We start from the raw sequence: 20,907 nt of genomic DNA, 5'->3' as shown, positions 1-20,907 counted from the left end.
CATCCATCCATTCATCCATCCATCCATCCATCCATCCATCCATCCATCATCTTTGTCCGCTTCCTTTCCAGGTCACGCAGGAACTGGTGCATATCTCCAGCGGTTCTTGTGAGAGAGGTGTGGGACACCCTGGACAGAGTGACTGCACACAGAGACAAACTAGAAACACACCTGTTGACACTCACCCACACCTAGTGACAATTTTAGAGTCGCCAATTAACCTACATTAATGTTTTGGTCTGTGCCGTCATGATCTGTCATAGTTTGAACCCAAATGCAGGCAGGAGTCGAAAGACTCAGGAATACAGTAATAATATGTATTTAAACAACACAATGTCTAACGTGGCAGCAAAACTTAAATAATGAGGTGACTTGGGGGGAGAACAGGACATCCACGGACAATGAGACACCGAATAAATAGGAACACCCGGGATTGACGATGAACGACACCTGGGGTGGTTAGGGTAGAGGGCAGGTGTGTTGGAGCCAGAAAGACACAAGAGGTGACAAGCAACACACACTAATCCTCACACGTGGGAGGAAATCAAAGTACCCACGCGTGCACGGAGAGAGCATGCAAGCTCCACCCAGAACCCCCAGCCCGGAGGCGAACCTGCAACATTTTTACAGTGAGGCTACGACTCTAAAAATTGATTCAAAATCAAACCCTTTCTGCGTTCATTCTTCAATGCTAAAAAAACTAAATGAAGCATAAAATCACACAAATGACTGAACTCCAGAGCAACGATACAGAAACTACAGGGAGCTAACATCAGACAAGGTTGTCCTTCAATCTATTCACTTTAACTGTTTTAGAAAATGCATTTAAAAAAAAATTGAACAGGTTTCAAATGACATAAAAACGTGGGTAAATTTAAAGCTGGTAAATTAATAAAGTATGCGACTAATACTGGTGTTGCATCACAAGAGCTGAAAGGAAGCTGCTCGTTTCATTTTGGGAGATGAATTGAAGAAGATCAGATTCGTATCAGACGCGAAACATTTTCACAAAAAGCTGCGAATGTGTTCCGTCGTTTGAGAAGTCTGCTGTTTGAAACGAAGAACTGAGAGTAAACAATGGATTCACAAATGGCTGCCAGCCAGCCTCTGACTCTGCGTGCGTGCATGTGTGCGTGCGCGTGTCGTATGATAAAATTAGGATGGGGGTTTTACTGAAAAGCTTTTCTCTTCGTTCTCGACAAATAAACATTTCGTAAAAGTTATGAGCAGAAACGGAGTCGCCGCCTGGAAAAACAAACCACACCAATCTGCCATCTTTGATAAAGCCACAACCCCCCCACCCCCCCACCCCCCACCCCATGCCTCACCTTCATCATCCCCACTCGTCTTCATCGTGCACACTCCTCCTCCACCAATCTCATCACTGATGCCGGGACATCAATTTTGCAAGTCGCCAAAAATTACCATGCATGAATGCAAAAAAGGCTGATCAGGAGTAATTAACACGGCTTCATATGCAAATTTTATTAATGCAGAACTACAAAGTCATTATGCAAATGAGGGCTTCGTCGAGCCTCTTGACAAATACTCGCAGCTCCAGCCATCGAGATGGATGACAAGTCTGCTCACTCAGTTCAGACTGGAGGGATGCCTGTGTGTTTTAGTCTAGTTAGCGGATTAGCACTGGCTAGTGCTGCTGGCTAGCTCTGTGTGTGTGTGTGTGGGTCCGTGCATACATGGGCTGGTCCGTGTGTGTGTAAACTGTGTGATTAGGAAAGTAGCTAATGGCTGTGCAGCAGAGTAATGAACCTGAGATGCAGGGATGGAGGCATTTGTGGGGTGGGGAGGCGACGTGGGGGGGGGGGACGATATGAATATGCATGATGCTCGCTGGCTTTGATGATTAAAGAAAATTTTAATATTTAAATGAGTGCATGCAAAGTGATTAACGTGGCAGAGAGGGGGGACAGGGCGAAAATGGCAAAAAGGGGTTTTGAAAATGCAAAGAAGCACACGAGATGAGATGCTCCATTAATGATGAAGTCTGTCTCCTCCAGTCTGTGTTTGCTTCTGTTCGGTTCATTCACCGTCGTTCTCTGCTCTCGTGTGTCTTGTTTGGAACTGGGCGGCTGGTTTGTGTCCAGAATGTTCGACTTACTAAGGAAACGGAGGGAAGAGGAGATGTTTTAGAGCCTCATGGGTTGGTTCAACATCTGCGGGCTGATGTTAGGAGAGCAAACATTTGAGCATCATTGTGATGAATTTCCTACAAAAAAAATCTAACAATATCCATGAAGGAAGGGTGGAGGGATGAAGTGGGGTTGAGCTGATTAAACCTAAAGACTTCTCTGATCTGAAGCCAAGATGAAACAGAAATATGAGAATAAATCCTGAGATCAACTGGAAGTAATGGTCGATTCCATCCTGACTGATCAGAGTTCTGCTTTGAGTGAGATGGCTGCTGCTTTGCAGGGTATCACTGTCACAACCAGCTCCTAAACATACATTTTTACTATTTTAAACCAAACTACTCACTGATTAAAAATAAAAATAAAAATGAGAGGACCAAAAGCCAACATTCAAGGTCACATCAATGACCATTATTAGTTGTTATCATCCCAATGGGTTGTTCAAACTGTCCCTCCTGAACCTCCTAGTAGGTTTAAAGGCACGTTCTTATTGCAATAATAGGGTCAGAGGTTAGGTTAAAGGTCAAGGGGTTAAGTTTAGGGTCAGTGCTCAGGTTAGGTTTAGGAAAAGGGTTAAATAAAGCTAACAAAAAAAGCTTCCGGTTTTAGACGTGTGAGAAGCTGCATTTTATCAGCGATAAGAACATACCTTTAAACCTACTGGGAGGTACAGGAGGGACAATCTGAACACAACCTATGGGCATGATAACAACTAATAACAACCATTTAATGGGATGATAACATTCAAAGCTGTTGTTCTGTTAATCAGATTTTAGATCTTGTATTAAAGCTTCCATTTATTTCCCTCATATTACCACTGTTTGGCTTTAACAACACCATCGTCAACAAGCTGCATCATCGTCACAGCATCTATGAAGAAAAATGAGCTTTGTAATGATAGTTAGTGAACATTTTATTAGGTGTTAAAAGTTAAAAGTTAGTGGACCAATGTAGCTCATTTTATCTGAGATTTCATCTTTTCAGTTTCAGAGAAAATTGTCAGCTACAGTTAATTTCCCAATAAATAGCTTAAAAAGCTACTTTTTGGAGCCATAGAAAGTAGGTGATCACGTTCTTGTCTGTGTGTGCATTTGTCTGTTAGCAAAATATCTCATGGATTTTAATGAAGCTCTGTGAAAGTAATCATGGGATCAACATGATCACATGGAATTGATCCCATGATTGATTCCTTTCATCCCATTGAATCATGGGAAAGCTACAACTAAATAACTGTTTTGAGGTTAATCTAACTCAAAGATGGTCGCCACAATTATTGAACCTTAATAAACACAAAAAATGGCATAACTCAGTCATTTATTACAGATATTGAAGTAAAATTTGGTGTGGTAGTAGCTGAGGGTGGTTCCCAACACATAAATAGCGCTAACATACTAAGCTAGCACTTTAAACCATTAGCATGGGGAAAATAGATCTCTGCAACAAATTCAATAATTTAGAAAATTATATTATTATTGGTATATATTAGCAAGTCTATAATTTTATTTTTTTCAAAATGGAATTAAATCCTCAACTTACACATGATGGTTTGTTCATAGCTTGGTCAGTTGTTTAAACTGTTATATGACATTTCTAAAATAATAACATTTATACAATTTGTTTTTTATTTTCCCAATAAATGCTGGAGCAAATAATTAACTCCTGAGAAAAAATAAAAATATTAAGTTTGGTGATAAACCCTTGAGTTTAATTCAGCAGTTTATTATCTTCCTTTTAATAATAATAATAATAACAATAACAATAACAATAATAATTGGCCACTAATGCTAACTGGTTATGAAAAGACCAGCGTTTGGTTTGTAACTTCTAAAGTAAATTGCATTTTGGAAAATAACTTGTTTTTTCTGTTTGTTTGAGGAGTCCAAACACAACAGAATGTAGTGTATTCTGAATTAAAATAATCTCATATATGCTCAAATTATCTAAAATTATTAATTCCCAAAGATAGGTGGCAGCAGAAAGATGTTCTTTTTTACTAACATTGATATTGTTTTTGTGATTTATGCACAATGTTTTTATTTAACTACAATTTTATTAAATGTTTTCTCAGTAAACAGGAAACTGTTTTTAAGATGAGATAAACTGAAACAAAACGTGTTTTCACCTCCTGGTGTGTGTGTTTGTGTGTGTGTGTGTGTGTGTGTGTGTGTGCACGCACTCGTTCAGACCCATTAAAAATGCATCAGGGCTGAAGAGATGCACACATGCGTGCAGATAAATACACAAACTGGCCAACAACACACACGCACATGCACACAGAGGACGAGAGTCATAGCAGCAATACAAACTAGAGTAATTACCACTTCAAAAAGGCTGTCGCTCCATCCGAGAGGCTTCCCAGCTTTATTGAAACAACGCAACACACACACACAAACCAAGAGCAGCGGGCGCTATAATGCCTCTAAAGTACAGGCTGTTATTTCAGACACACACACGGGGCTGCAGCTTTTTGTAAATTATTTTTGCATTTTATTTTGAAAAATAAATAAACATACCATAAATATTTCCTGGACAGTACGTTGCTATGATTTTATAAGAAGTGTGTGTGCCGCTTTAAATAGTCTTATTTTATCAGTGCTAAAACCACACACTGGAATAAAAGGTGTGTTTTTATATTTTCCTGTCTGACTATCAGCTGCTCGAGCCCCCAGTAGGTAAAACAAGCAGTGAGCAGAAGAATAGTCATCTGAGGGGGGGGGGGGGGGGGGAGCGAAAAGACACACAACCTGTCACACGTCCCTGTCAGATTAAAACGGTGCAGTCATATCTGAGCGTGTCAGAGCTTCTCAGTGCTCGACGGGTTCTTCCTCCCTCTGACTGGACGCAGCTAAATGTCTGAATTAAAGCTCGGCTGACGAGGCTTTGAGGGCCGCACAGCGCCGCGGCAGGTGCTGGTAAACACTCAGCGCCGATAAGTGTGAGTGTTAAAGTAAAACTGACAGGCTTCTTTCTCTTGCTTTAATCCACTCCGTCAGAGCTCACCTGACAAACATTTACCTGCAGGTGATGGTTGCATGTTCATATATGCAGAGTCTAAACCTCCTTCAGTCAACATGTTGACCTCTGAAGGTTTGGGGAGGGATAACTTTGGGAAAATGCTGCAGAATCAAATGATCTTTTCTTCTTTTAGTTTTTTAACGATGCTGGTGGTTAGTTTAGAGCTTTTCTCACTCATTAAACCTTTAAAATGATGCGTTCAAACTTCTCATTCAAAAGTTGCCCCATTGTTGATGATCACATAAACCCATAATGAGAAATGTTCACATGTTCATTTCAAACTTGCCTCCAGTCACTCTTTACAACATCAAACGTCACTGCGATAAATACTAAACTGTCCTTTTGTTTTTTTATTATGCAGATTTTTTTAACACATATTATCCTTTTATGTACAAATGTAGTTGTATAATTACAGTTGTGTGATTTTATTTAATTTATTCTGACATGTTTGGAACTTTTTACTGGTACAGCAATATGACAAAAGGATCCTGTTTTATTCTATAAATCAGGAGTTCTCAAACTTTTTGGGTTCAGGGACCCCCTCGTGTTTATTAAATAATTTTCTTCAGTTTGTTTCTTTATTGCAATGGAAATATGTGTGTAACATAAATACTTCAGATCTGTTCTTTAATAGGATTAATACAATTTTTTATGCTTTTAAAGTGGAAGGGGGAGGGGTCTGGGTGTCCTCCTCCAGACAATTTTGAATGAAGTAGATGTGACTTCCTGCATTTTGGTGTATTTTAACAGGTTGTTGAACATCTAATAGTGGACGTGCACGGCTGATACTCCAATTATACATCAACATGGCTTGCCATACAATCACCAGCCGCACACGGCAATTTGACCGGGCGCTGATCGGCCTGAAAGAGGTAAAAAGTTCAGTTAAGCTTCAGATGGACTACTGCCAGTGATCCATCGCCCAAATGGACGTTCATTCAGCCGCTGCATTCAGCGGCGCGTCCGCCGAACCAAACAGGTGAGATCCCAAAATATCCGACATGTCAGAGCAGGGTCCGTGTCTGAATAATGCAGAATGCAGGCACAAGCAGGGATTTATTGCCCTTTGATGGTCATGAAAGGACAAACACCCCCTCAGCTCAGATCTTCTGCCCTCTTTACTCAGCTGCACACGTCCACCGACCGTTCATAACTAGATAAGCAGTCAAAGCTTAATTAAAAATGTTGGGTTCGGCCCTGTAAATACTGTTAATTTGTTGGGACGGGTGGGGTTCGGAAAAGAAGGCTACAAGCTGGGGCCTGGTTGGGTCGCATTTTTGGGGCCCCAATGCATCTTTACCAAACGGAATCAATCGGGAATTGGACAAGAACCGGACTTCCAGTCTCATCGGACAATCTGAGCGCTGCTTGCGGGCCCAGGGAGCCTCTTGAGCGGGGAGGCGTTGCTTGGAGGTCCGGTGTTTTTCTTTGGAGCTCACCGGGACTTTTTTCATCCCGATTTGGACTCGATCAGGGCCACTGCGAGGTTTTGTGCCGGCTATCCAAAGGTCCGGCTCTCTCTAAAAGTGTCTTGGTGCTCAACAGCTGCAAAGAGCCGATCAGAACCGGACCAAGGCTGGTGAGTACGGGTTTCTAAAGCATTAGAATTTTAAGGAATTACTCACTCAACTTAAATTTTTAGGTTGAGTGAATAATAATCAAGTTATCTTGATAAATAAACTATAAGTTTAGTTGGTTTAAATTTATTAGTTGACTGAACTGTTTTGGTATGTTGTTTCAACTCAGAAATCTATGTCAAATTAACTTAAGTGTTAAATAAAATATAAATATATGTTGCTACTTGGTGGTTTCTCACATATTGCACGGGAGTATGGAATGTAACCCCCACAATCAACGAGGGACTACTGTAATGAAAGGTGTAAATATCTGCTGAAGAAAACTCAAAAAGCCTCCTGCAGCACGGTTAGCGAGGCTGAGTGTGTTTTCTGCAAATTAAACTCTGTTCTGATGAATAAACCTCTCTGTTCCCCCCCTCCATGTTAATAAGGTGCTGCTTGGATGTATATATCATGTGGAAATTGTAAAATACCGAGGGTAATTATCAAACATAAAATGTTATTGGAGCAGTATAGTTTACAGCTGCCGCGGTGCACGTCCAATTGAGCCACTAATGTTTTCGCTTTTAATACGAAAATTATTACGCTTTCTGTTATAAAGAAATATTGTTCAATTACAATTTCAAGCCTTCCAATGCTGTGGGGTTGATTTCACTGGAGGCTTGCAGTTTGATGCACTGCAAGCGTTTGAACCGAGGGGAGGGGCGTGAAGATTTATGCACATAAATAAGAAAAACTTAATGACACGAGCGGTCGATTAGCGCACGACTGAGCTGCAGCCTTTTAGCATCCTGGAGCTCAGAGGAGAGAATCAAACCACAGCTTTTTTTGCTCGGTCCACAGCAGCAGAACTCTGTTAGTCTGATCAATTATTGATTAGGTTCAGGTCCAAAACAGTGTTTACAGCCAGAACCAGACCACAGACTGTCGCGTTCTGATGGGTTCTTTTTGGCACGTTAAACAAGGAAACAGATACCTGCTGCAGCATTCTCAAAGTTTTTAAAGAAGTGTGAGAATTAATTTGACGCACTGTTTTCACGATGAGAAGTCGGAAAGTTCTAAGGCAAATTAAACAGATTATTTACATAATTTATATGCATATAATAATATAACGAGTATAACAGCTTCATCCTTTATGATTTAGCATCGTACTTTGTATACCCTTGATGGACTTACTTCACTCAATTTTCGAAGGATGAAGTGTTAGTATATTATCATCTACAAAGTCATTTTAGGAAAATTACCATAATTTATCTACTCCAAGTTCATTTCACTACACAATACATTCTCAGGGCAAGTACCGTATTTTCCGGACTATACGTCACTCCGGAATATAAGTCGCATCAGTCAAAAAATGTCTCACGAAGAGGAAAAAAACACATATATAAGTTGCTTCAGAGTATAAGTCGCATTTATTATGCGTCGCCGCTGACCCCTTGCGCCCGGAAAATGTGGGCCGATGTCGTGCCAAAAATTGATTGGCAGCCACGGGAGTGCGCATGGGAGGACTTGCTGTTGCAGTTCTTCGAAATTTAACAAGATTAAAACCTAAAAACAATTATTTGTTTACACCGGTCGGCAGCCATGCCAGGGACGAGGGGGCTCTGCCCCCTCCGCCGCCGGAGTGGGAAGGGTGTAGTTAGGCACGTTGTCCGCAGCCCAGGGAAGAAGCAAGGTGCAGGTGGGGGGATGCTGTAGAGTTCGCGACCGGAGCCGCAAGCCACCTTCGTCTCCAGACCCTTCCAGGCCGACCCAGAGCCAGTCGCAGCGCACCGCCATGGAGGAAACGTGCCCAGCGGGAGTCAACCAGACTCAGGAGGAAGGTCCCCTGTGATGGGGGGGATCCTCAATATATAGTTGTCAAAACCTAGAGGGCCCTCTTGCGGCTGCAAATGCTAATGTTCACTCTTTGATATACGTCAGTATGAATGAACATTTAACATTCAGTCAAAAATTGCAACTTGAATAGGGAACAAAACGTAAATAAGTCGCTTCGGAATATACGTCGCAGGACTGGCCAACCTATGAACAAAGAGCGACTTAAATGGTGTGAAAAATATGGTACCTGGCTATGGTTTAAGGTACCCTTTGTGCGCACAGAGTCAGAAAAGATGAGTTTGTCCTATTTGGGCCCATGTGTTGGGGATGATCTGCAGCTTAAGTTGAGGTTGGAATCTTTTATTCCTTTCTCTAGTTTTAAACAAAAATTGTCAGAGGTTTTAGTCCCATCTTGCATGTGTAATATTTATGTGTCTTAAATTGTGATTTTTTTTTTTTTTAACTTGCATTGTATTTCATGTCTTATTACCGGATGTTTCGTTGTAAATATTTCAATATTATTGTTAATGTTATTAAGACTGTTACTGTATTTGTAATGGCTTCTTTGCACCTTGCACCTTGCCCCAGGACGTCCTTGTAAAAGAGATTATTAATCTCAATGGATTTTGTTCCTGGTGAAATAAAGGTATAAATTAAATAAAAATTTAAGTAGAAATGAAAAAAGAACATAAGACTACTAGAACCAGAAACCTGAACATTTATGTTCTAAAGAATACAACCTGCTTATTGTAGCAAAGATATCCTGAAACGTTACTTGATGTTTAAAATTATCAAAAGCTACAGAGAAAATTGATCCGTTTTCATCCGGTCTTTCCTTCTATGCTTTAGTTTTCCAAAAACGCATCTCCGTCTTGATGTGATGATGTTTGCATCTGCAAGTTTCTTCAGCTGATTCTTTAAAAACATCAATCAATCATCACTTCCGCAAACAGAACAGTTTACTTAGAACTCCATTGATGACGGTCTTAAACAGAGCCAAACTTTTCTAATTCACTCTTTACATCAGTTTAGGTCTAATCAGATCATGTCTTCCACTGGACGAGAGCATTAACTGAAGTTTAATAGATGAAAGAGTGTGTCAACATTCGAGGCTGAGGAGCCGTTCACACTGGGTTGGATTTACTTTTATTTTTTTTAGAATGGGTTCCAGAGAAAACGTCTCAAAATGCCACCGATGTGTTTGTATAAACCATGATGTCATAGCCCACCTCCAGTCTAACTTACACCCTGAGGCCTTCCTCTTCTTCATGTTTTGATTTGGCACCCAATGTGTAAGCTTTACGCTCCACGTCTTGTTTCCTGTTTTGGTGGTGACATTACAGCTCCCCACACAAGCCTGGCATAATTATAGCGTTTTGGGTCATTTTCATGTGGATGAAAACTTTTCTAGAAATGGTGGCATATTTACAAGAATATGTTGAAAAAAAATGGGTGGGGTTGGGGGACTGCCTTTCTCTATAAACAAGGTCTATACCACTGCAAAGGGCTGATCCTATATCTAAATGTCTTTTTGACCAGTTTTGATCTTTAGAACAGTTTAATTAATTGCGTATTTGTGAGTGATTTCAGTTCTGAGAGCTGCAGGTTTCTTTGACCTGTAAGAATCCAGAGTTCTGGAAATATTCAGCCTCTCTCGTCTTTGTGTCTTCATGTGGACTGGGTTTAGAGATAAGTAAAAGCACAGCTTTACCCCCTGTGAACGAGGAGAAACTTGCCTCTTTTTAATCCCCGTTTGTGTCGTCTTCCTTCTCGCTGTGTTTTCTGTCCTGGCTTTGCTTATTTGAATTTTAATGAGCTTTTCACCTTTTTAAGCAGATGGCTTAGGCCGGATTTCTCCACAAGAACCAGGGTGAGACTCTCTGTCACAGTTTGTTTCAAACAGCCGAGTCCTTGAGGGGGTTTAGAGCTCCGTGGTGCTCGTCCCACTCCTCCCTTTCCACCGTCCTTCTCATCTCTTAAGGTGATAGCTCCCTAAGATGGTGACCAGTTGGTGAACTGCGTTCATTTTTAGAGTTCTTAATTTCCTTTCTTGAGCTGCAGAGGTGCGCATTGTTGATGCACTTTAATTAGTTTTTCAACAGATTTTCTCTTGAAACAGTCACAGAGTCTTTGTGGGCGTTCTGAGCTCATCTTAATTTGTCATGAATGTCTCGAAACCGTCTTTAGTCCCAAAAAAATAGAAAAATAACAAATAAAAATAAACACCTGAACATCTATTTCAGGGGTCTGCAATCGTTACGATCAAAAGATTTCTGCCCCTTTGTTCACTACATTAAACGTGTCCAGAGCTGCAATACCTTCTGCAATTGTCATTATCAACTGGTGGCCCATGGGCCACTTTAAGTTTGTTGGAGGGGGCTTTTCTGGCCAGTAGGGGTGACATTATAAAACTAAAAATATCTAATGATTTTTAACGTTTATTGATATTTTTACATTTTAAAACAAAATAAAAGACAAGATTCTTGTACAGAACAAAAAATAATGTAGTTTTTGCCCAATTTCTAAAAACTAAAACGATAAACTGCAGGCCTGTGTGATTTTTTTTTATTGTAGAAAAATTAAGTATCCAATGTTGAAGAAATAAAGCGCAAAGTGAAAGTAAGTACAAAGTATATTTTACTCCTGGTAATGTTTCTAGTACTCTCTCGATACTTTGCGGTTCGACTTTCGCGGACATGCTCGTTCAGGGTTTTTCATAGTAAGATTGGACATGACACACAACTGTCTGAATGATGGATGAGCCGCACGATTGGCATGAATTGTTTTATGTAAAACAAATTATTTTAAAATTATTTAGCACCTGCTGCACCTTTGTGCAGCCCACAGGTGCAGGGAGAAGCTCCTTCCTGCAGCGTGTCGTGATCTCAACTCTCTGCCACCTGCCAGTGATTGCATTGGAGAAGTGGGCGTGGCCGAGAGGGACAAGTGGCGGAGAGCTGAGATCATGACATTCTGTGCTCTTTTAGAGAGTTTATAGTTTAGAAACTGTTTAGAATATGTCAAGAGTGTGAGAAGGGTTTAAACTGCATTAATATACAAATACTAAAATAAACTACTACTACTTGTACTATTATTCTTACTTTGCAGTTTTTCACTTATGGCGGAGTGGCTGGGAACGGAACCCCCGTGATAAACAAGGGACTACTTTATTCACATATTACCAAAATAAATTACAGGAAAACTGCTAAAGTTAGCTCTTTTAGTTGTAACGACCAATAAAATTTTGTTTTATTTCAGTTTTGGTCAAAGCTTGAAAGAGCCGCTGCAGAGGGGCCAAGGAGCCGCATGTGGCTCCAGAGCCGTAGCTTGCAGACCCCTGGTCACTTCTGAAGTCCAGTTGTTTTGTAATCTTTTCAGAACAGAAGTCCTTTTGTTTTGTATTTTTTTTTTACTTTTTTTTTTTACTTTTTTTTGGATTGATCAAGACCTGGACGACTGAGAGTCTTCACCAACAATCTATAGATACACTTGCACCTGCTTGGCCTAGAATGTAGTTCTGTAAGTAGTGCACATAAATATTAGCCATGACTTAATTAAAAAATAATAATAAAAATAGAACTCCATGCAAAACAAGGCCACACTGCTCACCGTTTGTTTGAAAACACAAAAATCAGTGACTGCAGCAGAAAATGTGTGTATTTTCTCATCATTTTGAGTTAGCAGCTGATCTCCAACAGCCACAGCCGAGTGTGACGTGTTGCTCCACTGAAGCATTAACGTGTGAGTTAATGTGGTCAGACCTCGTTGTCTTCAACATGTCATCAAATCTGTCAATCAAACCACGTCACGTGTTCAGCTGAGGGTCAATATTCATTCAACCTTTATTTAAACGGGTTAATCCTACTGAGCCTCGAGAACTCATTGACAAGAGAGACCTGATATGTGTTTAAAGTGTCCAGACACAGGCGTCACGTCTGAACTCATGTTCCAGAGCTCTGCAGGTCTTCTTCATTTGAACCTTTTTCTGCTCCATCAAGTTCGTTTTAACGTTTTTATTATAAAAACTATTAAACAACAGTGATGACTTGTCTTGTTCTCAGAAACTTATTTGGAAGCTGGGTTCAAAGCTGCGTCTTTTTTAATGCCACAGAATGAAATCAGAGCTGACATGAGCGGTACGACCTCAGGACCTGAGCGATCAGAGCAAATTAAAGTTTTCTTTCGTTTATTTTTTTTTTTTAAGGACTGAATCGTAAAAAATAGAAACTATCTATGAATTAATATTTCTGCTCGCATGCGTAATTATCTAAAAATGTTGCACAAAAACTCAAATATGATTCAAATAAAAGCTTCAAAAACAGCAATAGCTAGCAGAAGTTATCAGAGCATCACTCTGCACATGTTTAATATTAATATTTTCTCATTCATTTTAATATTTTCTCATTATTTTTTTTTATTTTTAGGTAAACTTTCCAAGAGCGAGGCAGTGTGTTGGTCTGGCCTACCTGCTGGTGTGTTTTCCTGCTTGGGGCAAATTCCTTTGGCGAGCGTCTTCTCCCCCCTCTCACCTCCTTCACCTCTTCTTCCCACCACCTCCTCCTCCTCTGGTGTCACCTGGATGCCGATCTCCACCGGCTCCACCACTTTCCTGAGCTCCCCCCGCTGGGCGTAGTGATGAAGGCTCTGCAGACCCCCTCCTCCTCCTCCTCTTCGCTCGTGCACCTTGTCGTAGCAGCCGTTGGGCAGCAGCGGCGTTTGACACTGCTTCTTCTTGTGCTCGATGAAGAGGAGGATGTCGCCCAGCGGGAAGGTCATCTGGCACTGGCCGCAGGTCAGCAGGTCGTGGTCGGTGTGAAGGCCGGGGGGCAGCGTGTGGGCCAAGCTGGGGTCCAGAGGGTGGGGGTGCAGGCCCAGGGTGTGGAGGGACGGCGTGTCAGAAAGCAGAGCGCCATCTGGGTGCTCGGCTTCCGCTGAAGACAAGACGAGCAGAAGACAGGAGTTAGTTTCAGAAGTTTCCACAAGATTTTGAACCTGAACGGTTTGTCTTCAGGTAAATACTCAGAACCCCCTGATTCACCTCACAGGAACGTCTCATTAGTAGAAGCTGCATCAGTTTGTCCAACTTACAGAACAGCAGGTCAGACTTCTTCAAACACAGAAGCTAAAATGCAGAAAGTTATCTGCAACAGGTTTACTCCTCACAACTCAGGTGTGTTGTGTTCGTCGGCAGCGTGGTGGATTTTTACACTTCTATCAACACTTTGATGAATCTGCTTTGGTATTTTTAGACTTTATAATTCAGGTTTTGTCTCGTGTTGAGTCGATTTCATGGAAACGTGATCTCATATTTGCCTGCAGAGGCTCGATCAGGTGTTTACGTGTCACTCTGGGTTGATTTTGTTTAATTATCATCTGATGAAAAGATGGAAAAAAATGACCGAAACACAACAAAATGAATCATGACATTTCTGCAGGTTACAGTCTCTGCTCTGATTGGATGCTCATTATAAAATCACATGAATTAATTAGCAGTTCAGATGTGAACGGGTGTTGTACAGAAGTTTGCTCCCAGGCAGAATCTGACCTTCATTGGGGCTCATGGTAAAATAAGAAACTTAAAACAAAGAATCTATGTTCATTTTTTTCTGAAACGGTTTTATTGGTTGATAAGCTGGTGATGGTAAAATTATATTTAGTGTTTGTTTCTGTTAAGAAGAAAAGGATGCAGACAGGATTTTACAGCTTGTTTTTTCAGTTTAAGGCAATATAAACACAAAATGTTTGCCTTAAACGTGTCAGAAATTTAGCATCACGAGACCAAAACTTGATCTTCTCTGTTTCGTCTCTGGGTGCAAAACTCAACAAAGTTTTCTAAAAATGTGTTCATAAATGTGGTTTGAGGGCAGAAATATGTTTCAGGCTCCATCAGCTCAGCCATCATGAACAGCTGAGTTTAAACGGACGCATGATGAAGAACACAGTCCTGCAGATTTTAACTACCTTGTTACATCCATTCATTTCTAAGGGTTCTCTTACTAGAGCACAACTTTCTCCTCCTCTGCTTGTTTACAGGCCTGCTGTCTCGCATGCTGCACACCTGGAAGCACTTCCTCCTCATCAGGGGACTGAATAAAAGCTTCAGTGATGCAGCGCCACGCCCCTTGTTCCTTGAGCATTTCCACATTCTGAGCATTGTAGTGTGGTTGACTCTGAGTTGAACTGTGTGCAAAGAGTTTTAGCAACTCTGAGTTGATCTTTAACTTCTGTTAACAGTTCTGTTGAAGATCTTTTGTTTAGATGGGAAGTTTGGGAGGGGTTCTCCGCCATTTTATTTCAACTAACTTTTCTCCTGTTTTGTGGACTGAGAGCTTAAGGAGTTGTAGTTTTTGTTTTGTTAGATAAGAGGTGATTTTGGTTTTCTTGCCAGAAGGAGCATTATGAAGTCCATGGCTTCCCCTTCTGTCTGTAATGCCCAAAACTCTTAATGACTAAATTGTTGTAATGCCAAATTGGGCTGTTTTGTAGTCATTAGCTTTGTTTAGTTCACATTTTTGTGTTGCACCATGTACTTCCTAGACTCATGCTAAGAGCTGTAACAAACAAAGCAAATGAAATTCTTCCGAGTTGGATTTAAACAACTGCAAACTGTCAGGTGTAAAGTGTCTAAGCAGAAAACATTGATTTGAATGAGACTGGTTTAGTTTTAATTGAATAGGAAACAGTCGGTGACGGGGAAAACCTGAAGATTCACATCGAGAGCCTCCACCTCTTCATCACCATCATCCGCTCTTTAAAGGTTGAGCCTTAGCGCTAAACGGGGATGTCAAACAGAAAATTAGGTTTCGAATCATGACTTTTGAACCTGAGAATAAAATCCATGTTCAGTCGTCTGAAGGTCTGCATGAAACGAGCCACCGTGGTGTCAAAACGACGGTTTATTATGTGGTTGCTACAGGAAGTGTTAGTGAGCAGGTGTGCAGCATCAGAGCTCCGTCAGCCCACAACGCCGCTCGTGTACATGTTTGTCTGCTTTACACAAACACACACGTGTGTGTGGGTGTGTGTGTATTGTTGTGTTTGTGGCCTGCTGGCTACGGCCATCTGTCCTCTGAAACGATCAGCCGTGTACAGTACAGAGTGTTTCCCCGCCAATAAACATAAGAGAATAAAGCCAGTTAGCTGACCTGGAAGAAACCCAACACACACACACACACACACCACAAGCTCAATTTGATCCGACACATCACTTATCGTGTTATGCGATAAGAAATGACAGACAGATGTAAAAGATGCAGCTGTCTTCCTGTGTGTGTGATCAACTAGAGCAGAAAGCCGCAGTTTATATTTTGTCGTCTTCGCATCGAGGGACGCGGGCCTGCGTTTGTCGTGCGGATTGACTCCACGTATCGTTTCGTCCAGTCAGGACCTGCCGGAGGAGACGCTCAAAGTGAAAAGTGCACATTTCTGTGGTGGTTTCACTCGTGTTTTCTGCACGCCGCCAACAAGTTTTATGCAGCGAAGAAGCAAACGACGCTGTGGCCTGATTGACCTAAAAGGCTCGTGTGAGTCAGCCATGAGCGCTAATGGGACGACGAAGACGAAAAGACATTTAGAAAGGTGGAAATGTCTAGAGCTCAAATGAAAGTCCCTCGATTGTCTGTGCTATTAAATTTCTTTTGAGGAGTTTGGCCTGAGCAGGCTGCCGTACTCGTGTTCTGGCTTTATGTTTCAACCATCACTCAGACAGGGTGAAATGCTGAAAGCTGCGTTTCCTGTTTGACTAAACAGTCAGCCGTGTGCAGGGACTGAGCAAAGATACAAAAATCCAAACTCTATATCGAGATTGAAAATAAATTTAAAGACACAGAAAAAGAAATTGTGACTTTTTTCAGAAATTTGACTTTTTTTGGGAATTGATTTCTTTTTTGAACTCGTCCAGCTGCTGCACATAACAACCCTGCAGACAGATGATGCACTTCTTAAAGCTCCAGGTCTTTCTCTTTGTCAAAAATCTTGTATCAATAACTTTATTTTTCATTTCTTTACTTCAACAAGAGCAGCTAGATAACTTGATTTACAAATACTTCATTTAAATGTTTTCTACATGAGCTAAAGGACGCAGATTCACTCGCTCCACTCTCATTTCCTGCTTGCTTTTCAACCGTCACAACCAAAGAGGTCTGAAAATAACTTTTTCTGACCCTGCAATCAACAAATATTAAAAATACAACTGCAAGTTGACCAAGTATCAGGACAAGAAGCAGATGTTCATTTTCAGGTCCCTCTATTATTGAAATCCATTAATTTCACACACTGATGCTTGTTTTAATTCTTTTTTACACTTTCAATCCTGTGTCTGATGTTTTGCTTAATTTGCAAAACACCTGTGTTGCACAAATAAGGCTCAACTAAATTAAACTAGCACACAAAAAAACGTGTTTTTAAATGAAGAAATGTGATTTTAAAATACTCCATGATAGTTAAAATCTGACTGAGATGAGTAATTTGTGCAAAGATTAAAAAAAAGGTTTTGGTTTGATTTGGACCTGGTCACCTGGCTATTGTAATGCAATCCAAAAAAAAATCAGCCATAAAAACCAGAAAAAAAATCTTTATTAAGAATTATTTCTCATATTGATGGTAAACATGTAAATAGGTGTTGAAAACTTCAAACTAACGTGTGTAAACAGCTGCAAACTACTGTTTGTTTACCTCTGAAAACAGCCGAAATGTCTGGGGGAAAAAGGCCAACAATGGAGACGTCCATTAAAGAGGCAGCTGACTTTTATTTCTGCTCACATTTGTTGACTAAATTATGTAGATAAAAGTGCTTTGCTTATCTTAAATGCAGACCTGCATTTTAGAATTGCACATCTGGAAAACAACTGGAGTAAACATTTGATATAGAGTTCATATTTTACAATAAAAAACCCAAATGGAGTTAATTTGAGTGATTTATTGAATAATGCAAAACACAAATGACTCGAACACACTCACACATTTAGTCCATCAGTGTGTGCGTGTGTGAACATACATTGGACTGTACACACACGCGTACGCACGCTGCTGCAGGGCTCTCAGCCTGAGCGCGCCCCCTAGCAGGAGCAGAGTGAATGACCGGAGGAGGAGGAGGAGGAGGAGGTGCTGAAGAAGGAGCCGCAGACTGACAGAACCTCAGCTGAGCCTGGTATGCAGGAGTGTGCGTGTACGAGTGCGCGTGTGAGGACTGAGTTCAAGCATGCTGCTCCTGCGCCTTCATGGACATTTCATGGCGGATTTAAATCCCATTAAACCAAAAACTTGACAGTTAAAAGACCAGTTCGCTCAGAGAGACGGAGCTGGTTGAAAATGGGACACAAACTGGTGCGTTCGGTCCGAATGGTCACGTGATCGGTTGCTGTTCTGGGAAACTCAAAAAAAAAAAAAAAAGTGGACCAGTGCGTTTCTGAAAACCCGACAAAGTTCACCCTAAAGGCTCCTCTGTGCCTCCAAGGCTGCAGCAGCGCGCGCGGATCATCCATCTGAAGTGGGCGACTGCAATTTGCACATAGGCCTCCGTGCGTAATTGCGCGCGCGGCTATAATTTACAGCCTCTTGGAGCAACTGTCTAATGTGCACCAAATCAGAGGAAAAAAAACTGCCTTCATTTGTTTTACTTTGTTTTGTTTCTGATGAGTTCAAACTGTTGCGGAGGAGAAACAAGCGATCCACTCAGCCGGATCCGTTTCTGGGTTCTGGAGGAGAACACGAGCATGACTGTTACGCGTTAAGGTTCGTGGCAGCTGAGGCCTAAACTGCACCCAAACTGTCTCATTTACCAAACTCCTCCAACTACCAAACTTCACGCACATGTGCGGTGTCATTTAAAACCTCTCCGCTGTCATGTGGATCATTCAGACATTTAAATCTGTGTGCGTGTTAAACAAACATGCTGCACGGTTTGTGTGACACGGACAAGTCAGAGTCCGACGTGCACGGTGGACTGCAGCTTTGTGCAAACAGGAAACTGTTTCTGAGCCTCCATGTTTCCCCGCACCCCATTCTCCCCGCATTTTCACCTTTGAGTCACGCAGAGCGCAAAGTGTGACCCATTTCATGAGGCGCAGGCCTGCCGGGCCAGCTTTTGGTAATCAGAGCTCAATTTGGGGTCACACGCATATGTGCGTGTGTGTGCGTGGAAGGAAGGGTCACACTGAGCTGCAGAGACAAACATCTAACCTGCTGCTTCTCACTAACTTCCACAAATGACCTCAAAACTGGAGGAGCTTCTCTTCATCCTCTCCTCCTCCTAAACTGTTCATCTCATCACTTCACAGTTTCTGTCCTAAAGTGGAGCTGCTCCTGTCAGGACATAAAGCAGAAAACTGAAGCCAGAGTGGAAAGAAAGAAAGAGAAAGAAAGAGAAAGAAAGAAGGAAAGAAAGAGAAAGAAAGAAGGAAAGAAAACAACGTTTTTAGGGAAAAAGTGCCAAAAATGTCCCCAGACCTAAAGTTGAAAAAGGTTTTTGTTCTTCAAAATTTATTCAAAAGATTAAGAGAAAACTCTCTAAATGTATTTTTTTTTCTTCATTAAACTCATTCCTGGAGTTATTTTACAAGCAGATATAAATATAAAGACATTTTGTCATTTTGTTTTAAATGTCTTCACTTACAGAGCACAGACGCGCCACGAGGGATTTTGCTTTTTGGCTCTCCGCGCGCGTTTTAAATAATCCAGAACCGTTCATAAATAATACAACCGGGGGGAAATGAGCTTTAACACCCCCACCCCCCACCCCCCAAACTAACTGAACGGAACACACCGGGAAACACGAGAGGGGCGCGGACAAGCTGAAACTGACGCGGCGCACCAAAAAAAAAAAAGGCGTTAATGAAAACTTTATGTGGAGTTTTTATTTATTTATTAATATTTAAAAATAGTTTACCAGAGTTTATTAGATTTTTTAATTAATAAATATGTATATATAATTTTAAATTATTCCTAAATTTGTGTCGCTGTTTACCCAAAATTTGAGGAAAATGCGAAAAATTGATTAAATATGTTGAAATTAGGTAAACAAAAAATATTTTTCGGCTGATTAAAAAGTGTCTTTGTGTTTTCTGGGCTCAGTTTGTACTTGAGCTCAGACCAGAACCGGGCCGGTGGAACGGACCGAGCCTGGGACCGAGCTGCCCCTCCAGCTGCAGACATTTCTTCAGGCTCCGGAGACTCCAGCAGCTTCTTCACTGATCAGATCAGAACTTCCAATCAATTCACTAATGTTATCAATAAATTAGGAGAAGAGGGGGAAGTGGCCCACGGGGGACAAACTTTCTGCTCCGTGTCAAAAAAATGTCAGATTTTACGCACAATTTCAATCAAAATCCACTCTGGTTCTCTGGATGTGAATGAAGGAGATGTGCGCTCGTGCGGGGTTACTCACGCGTTAATTCTCTCTGGGACAGGTGCTGCGGGTTCCCCTGCTTGCGTCGGGACATCGCCCTGGCATTTACACTGGCATCGCCCGGAGAGCTGCGCAGGAAGGGTCGGCTCTCCTCCTTCTCCTCCTCTCCTCCTGCTGCTGCTCTCCAACTGGACAGGCTGCTCCTAAAATGTGCCGGTCACCCCAAGCTGACCACTGAGCACCCCCCCCCAAGTGCGGCCCTGGAAGTGGCGGGTCCGCGGCGGGCTGCTGCGCTCTGCGGGAAGCGGCCGTCGCGCAGCGCGGGGCGCCGGGGCGCACGCTCGGAGCTCGGTGCCAAAGTGGCTGCGCGCCTCCCTTCGTGGAGGTGAGGGAGGGGGAGAGTCCGGCTCTTCTTTCCGCTGCCTTCACACCATCCCTCAGAGGAGCTCGAGGAAAAGGAGGCGAGGGGGAGGGACGGACGCGCGTCTTGGTGGTCAGTCTGTGCGAGTCTGTGTCCACTGTCCGGACTCCTGGACCCCGTCCGGTCCTGCAGAAACCAGGTGACTGCGCGTCAGTGGGCGCGTGGGAAATAAGGAATCCAGTCGTTCTCCTCCGCGCCGCGCGTGATGTCGCCAAGTGGTCGGTGCCGGCCTTTCAGACTTTAACTCTTGTAGTCAGAGCCAGTCAGAGCCCAGCACTGGTCTGAGGACGGTCTGTCACCCTCTCCTCTCTTTGTGCTGCCAGCGAGACTCGCATCCTTCGACGCGCACGCGCCTCCGAGCGGCTCTGAGCGGCTCTCTGAGCGGAGAAAACTCAAATTCAAGTGCGGACGTGACGTTCAGTGCGCGGTGAGAAGGGAGAGTGGAGACTGAAGAGCACTGGGGGCGACTAGTGGTAGCTTTCACACACACACACAAACACACACACACACACACACACACACACCACACACACGTTCACACCCGGGCATGTGGTGCGCGCGGCAGCAGCGGTCAGAGTCGCT

The 20,907-nt window shown here is 42.3% G+C and overlaps 1 protein-coding gene across 1 annotated transcript in view; it reads right to left on the bottom strand.

Moving 5' to 3' along the window:
• bcl11ba (BAF chromatin remodeling complex subunit BCL11B a) overlaps positions 1-20,680 on the bottom strand; it is a 44,028-nt gene extending 23,348 nt beyond the window's left edge. Inside the window, exons 1-2 of the mRNA XM_037695193.1 lie at positions 19,944-20,680; positions 13,027-13,491 (exon numbers count right to left, since the gene is read on the bottom strand). Of these exons, the coding sequence (XP_037551121.1) occupies positions 13,027-13,491; positions 19,944-19,998 (520 nt within the window). The 5' untranslated portion in view covers positions 19,999-20,680. The remainder of the gene's footprint in view (positions 1-13,026; positions 13,492-19,943) is intronic.
• Positions 20,681-20,907: the final 227 nt, after the last annotated feature.

This window comes from Nematolebias whitei, chromosome 21 (genome assembly GCF_014905685.2).
Source record: "Nematolebias whitei isolate Nwh7 chromosome 21, NemWhi1, whole genome shotgun sequence".
Classification (NCBI taxonomy): Eukaryota; Metazoa; Chordata; class Actinopteri; order Cyprinodontiformes; family Rivulidae; genus Nematolebias; species Nematolebias whitei.
The sequence above is the reverse complement of the archived record's forward strand: the minus strand, read 5'-3'. Positions and strand labels throughout refer to the sequence as shown.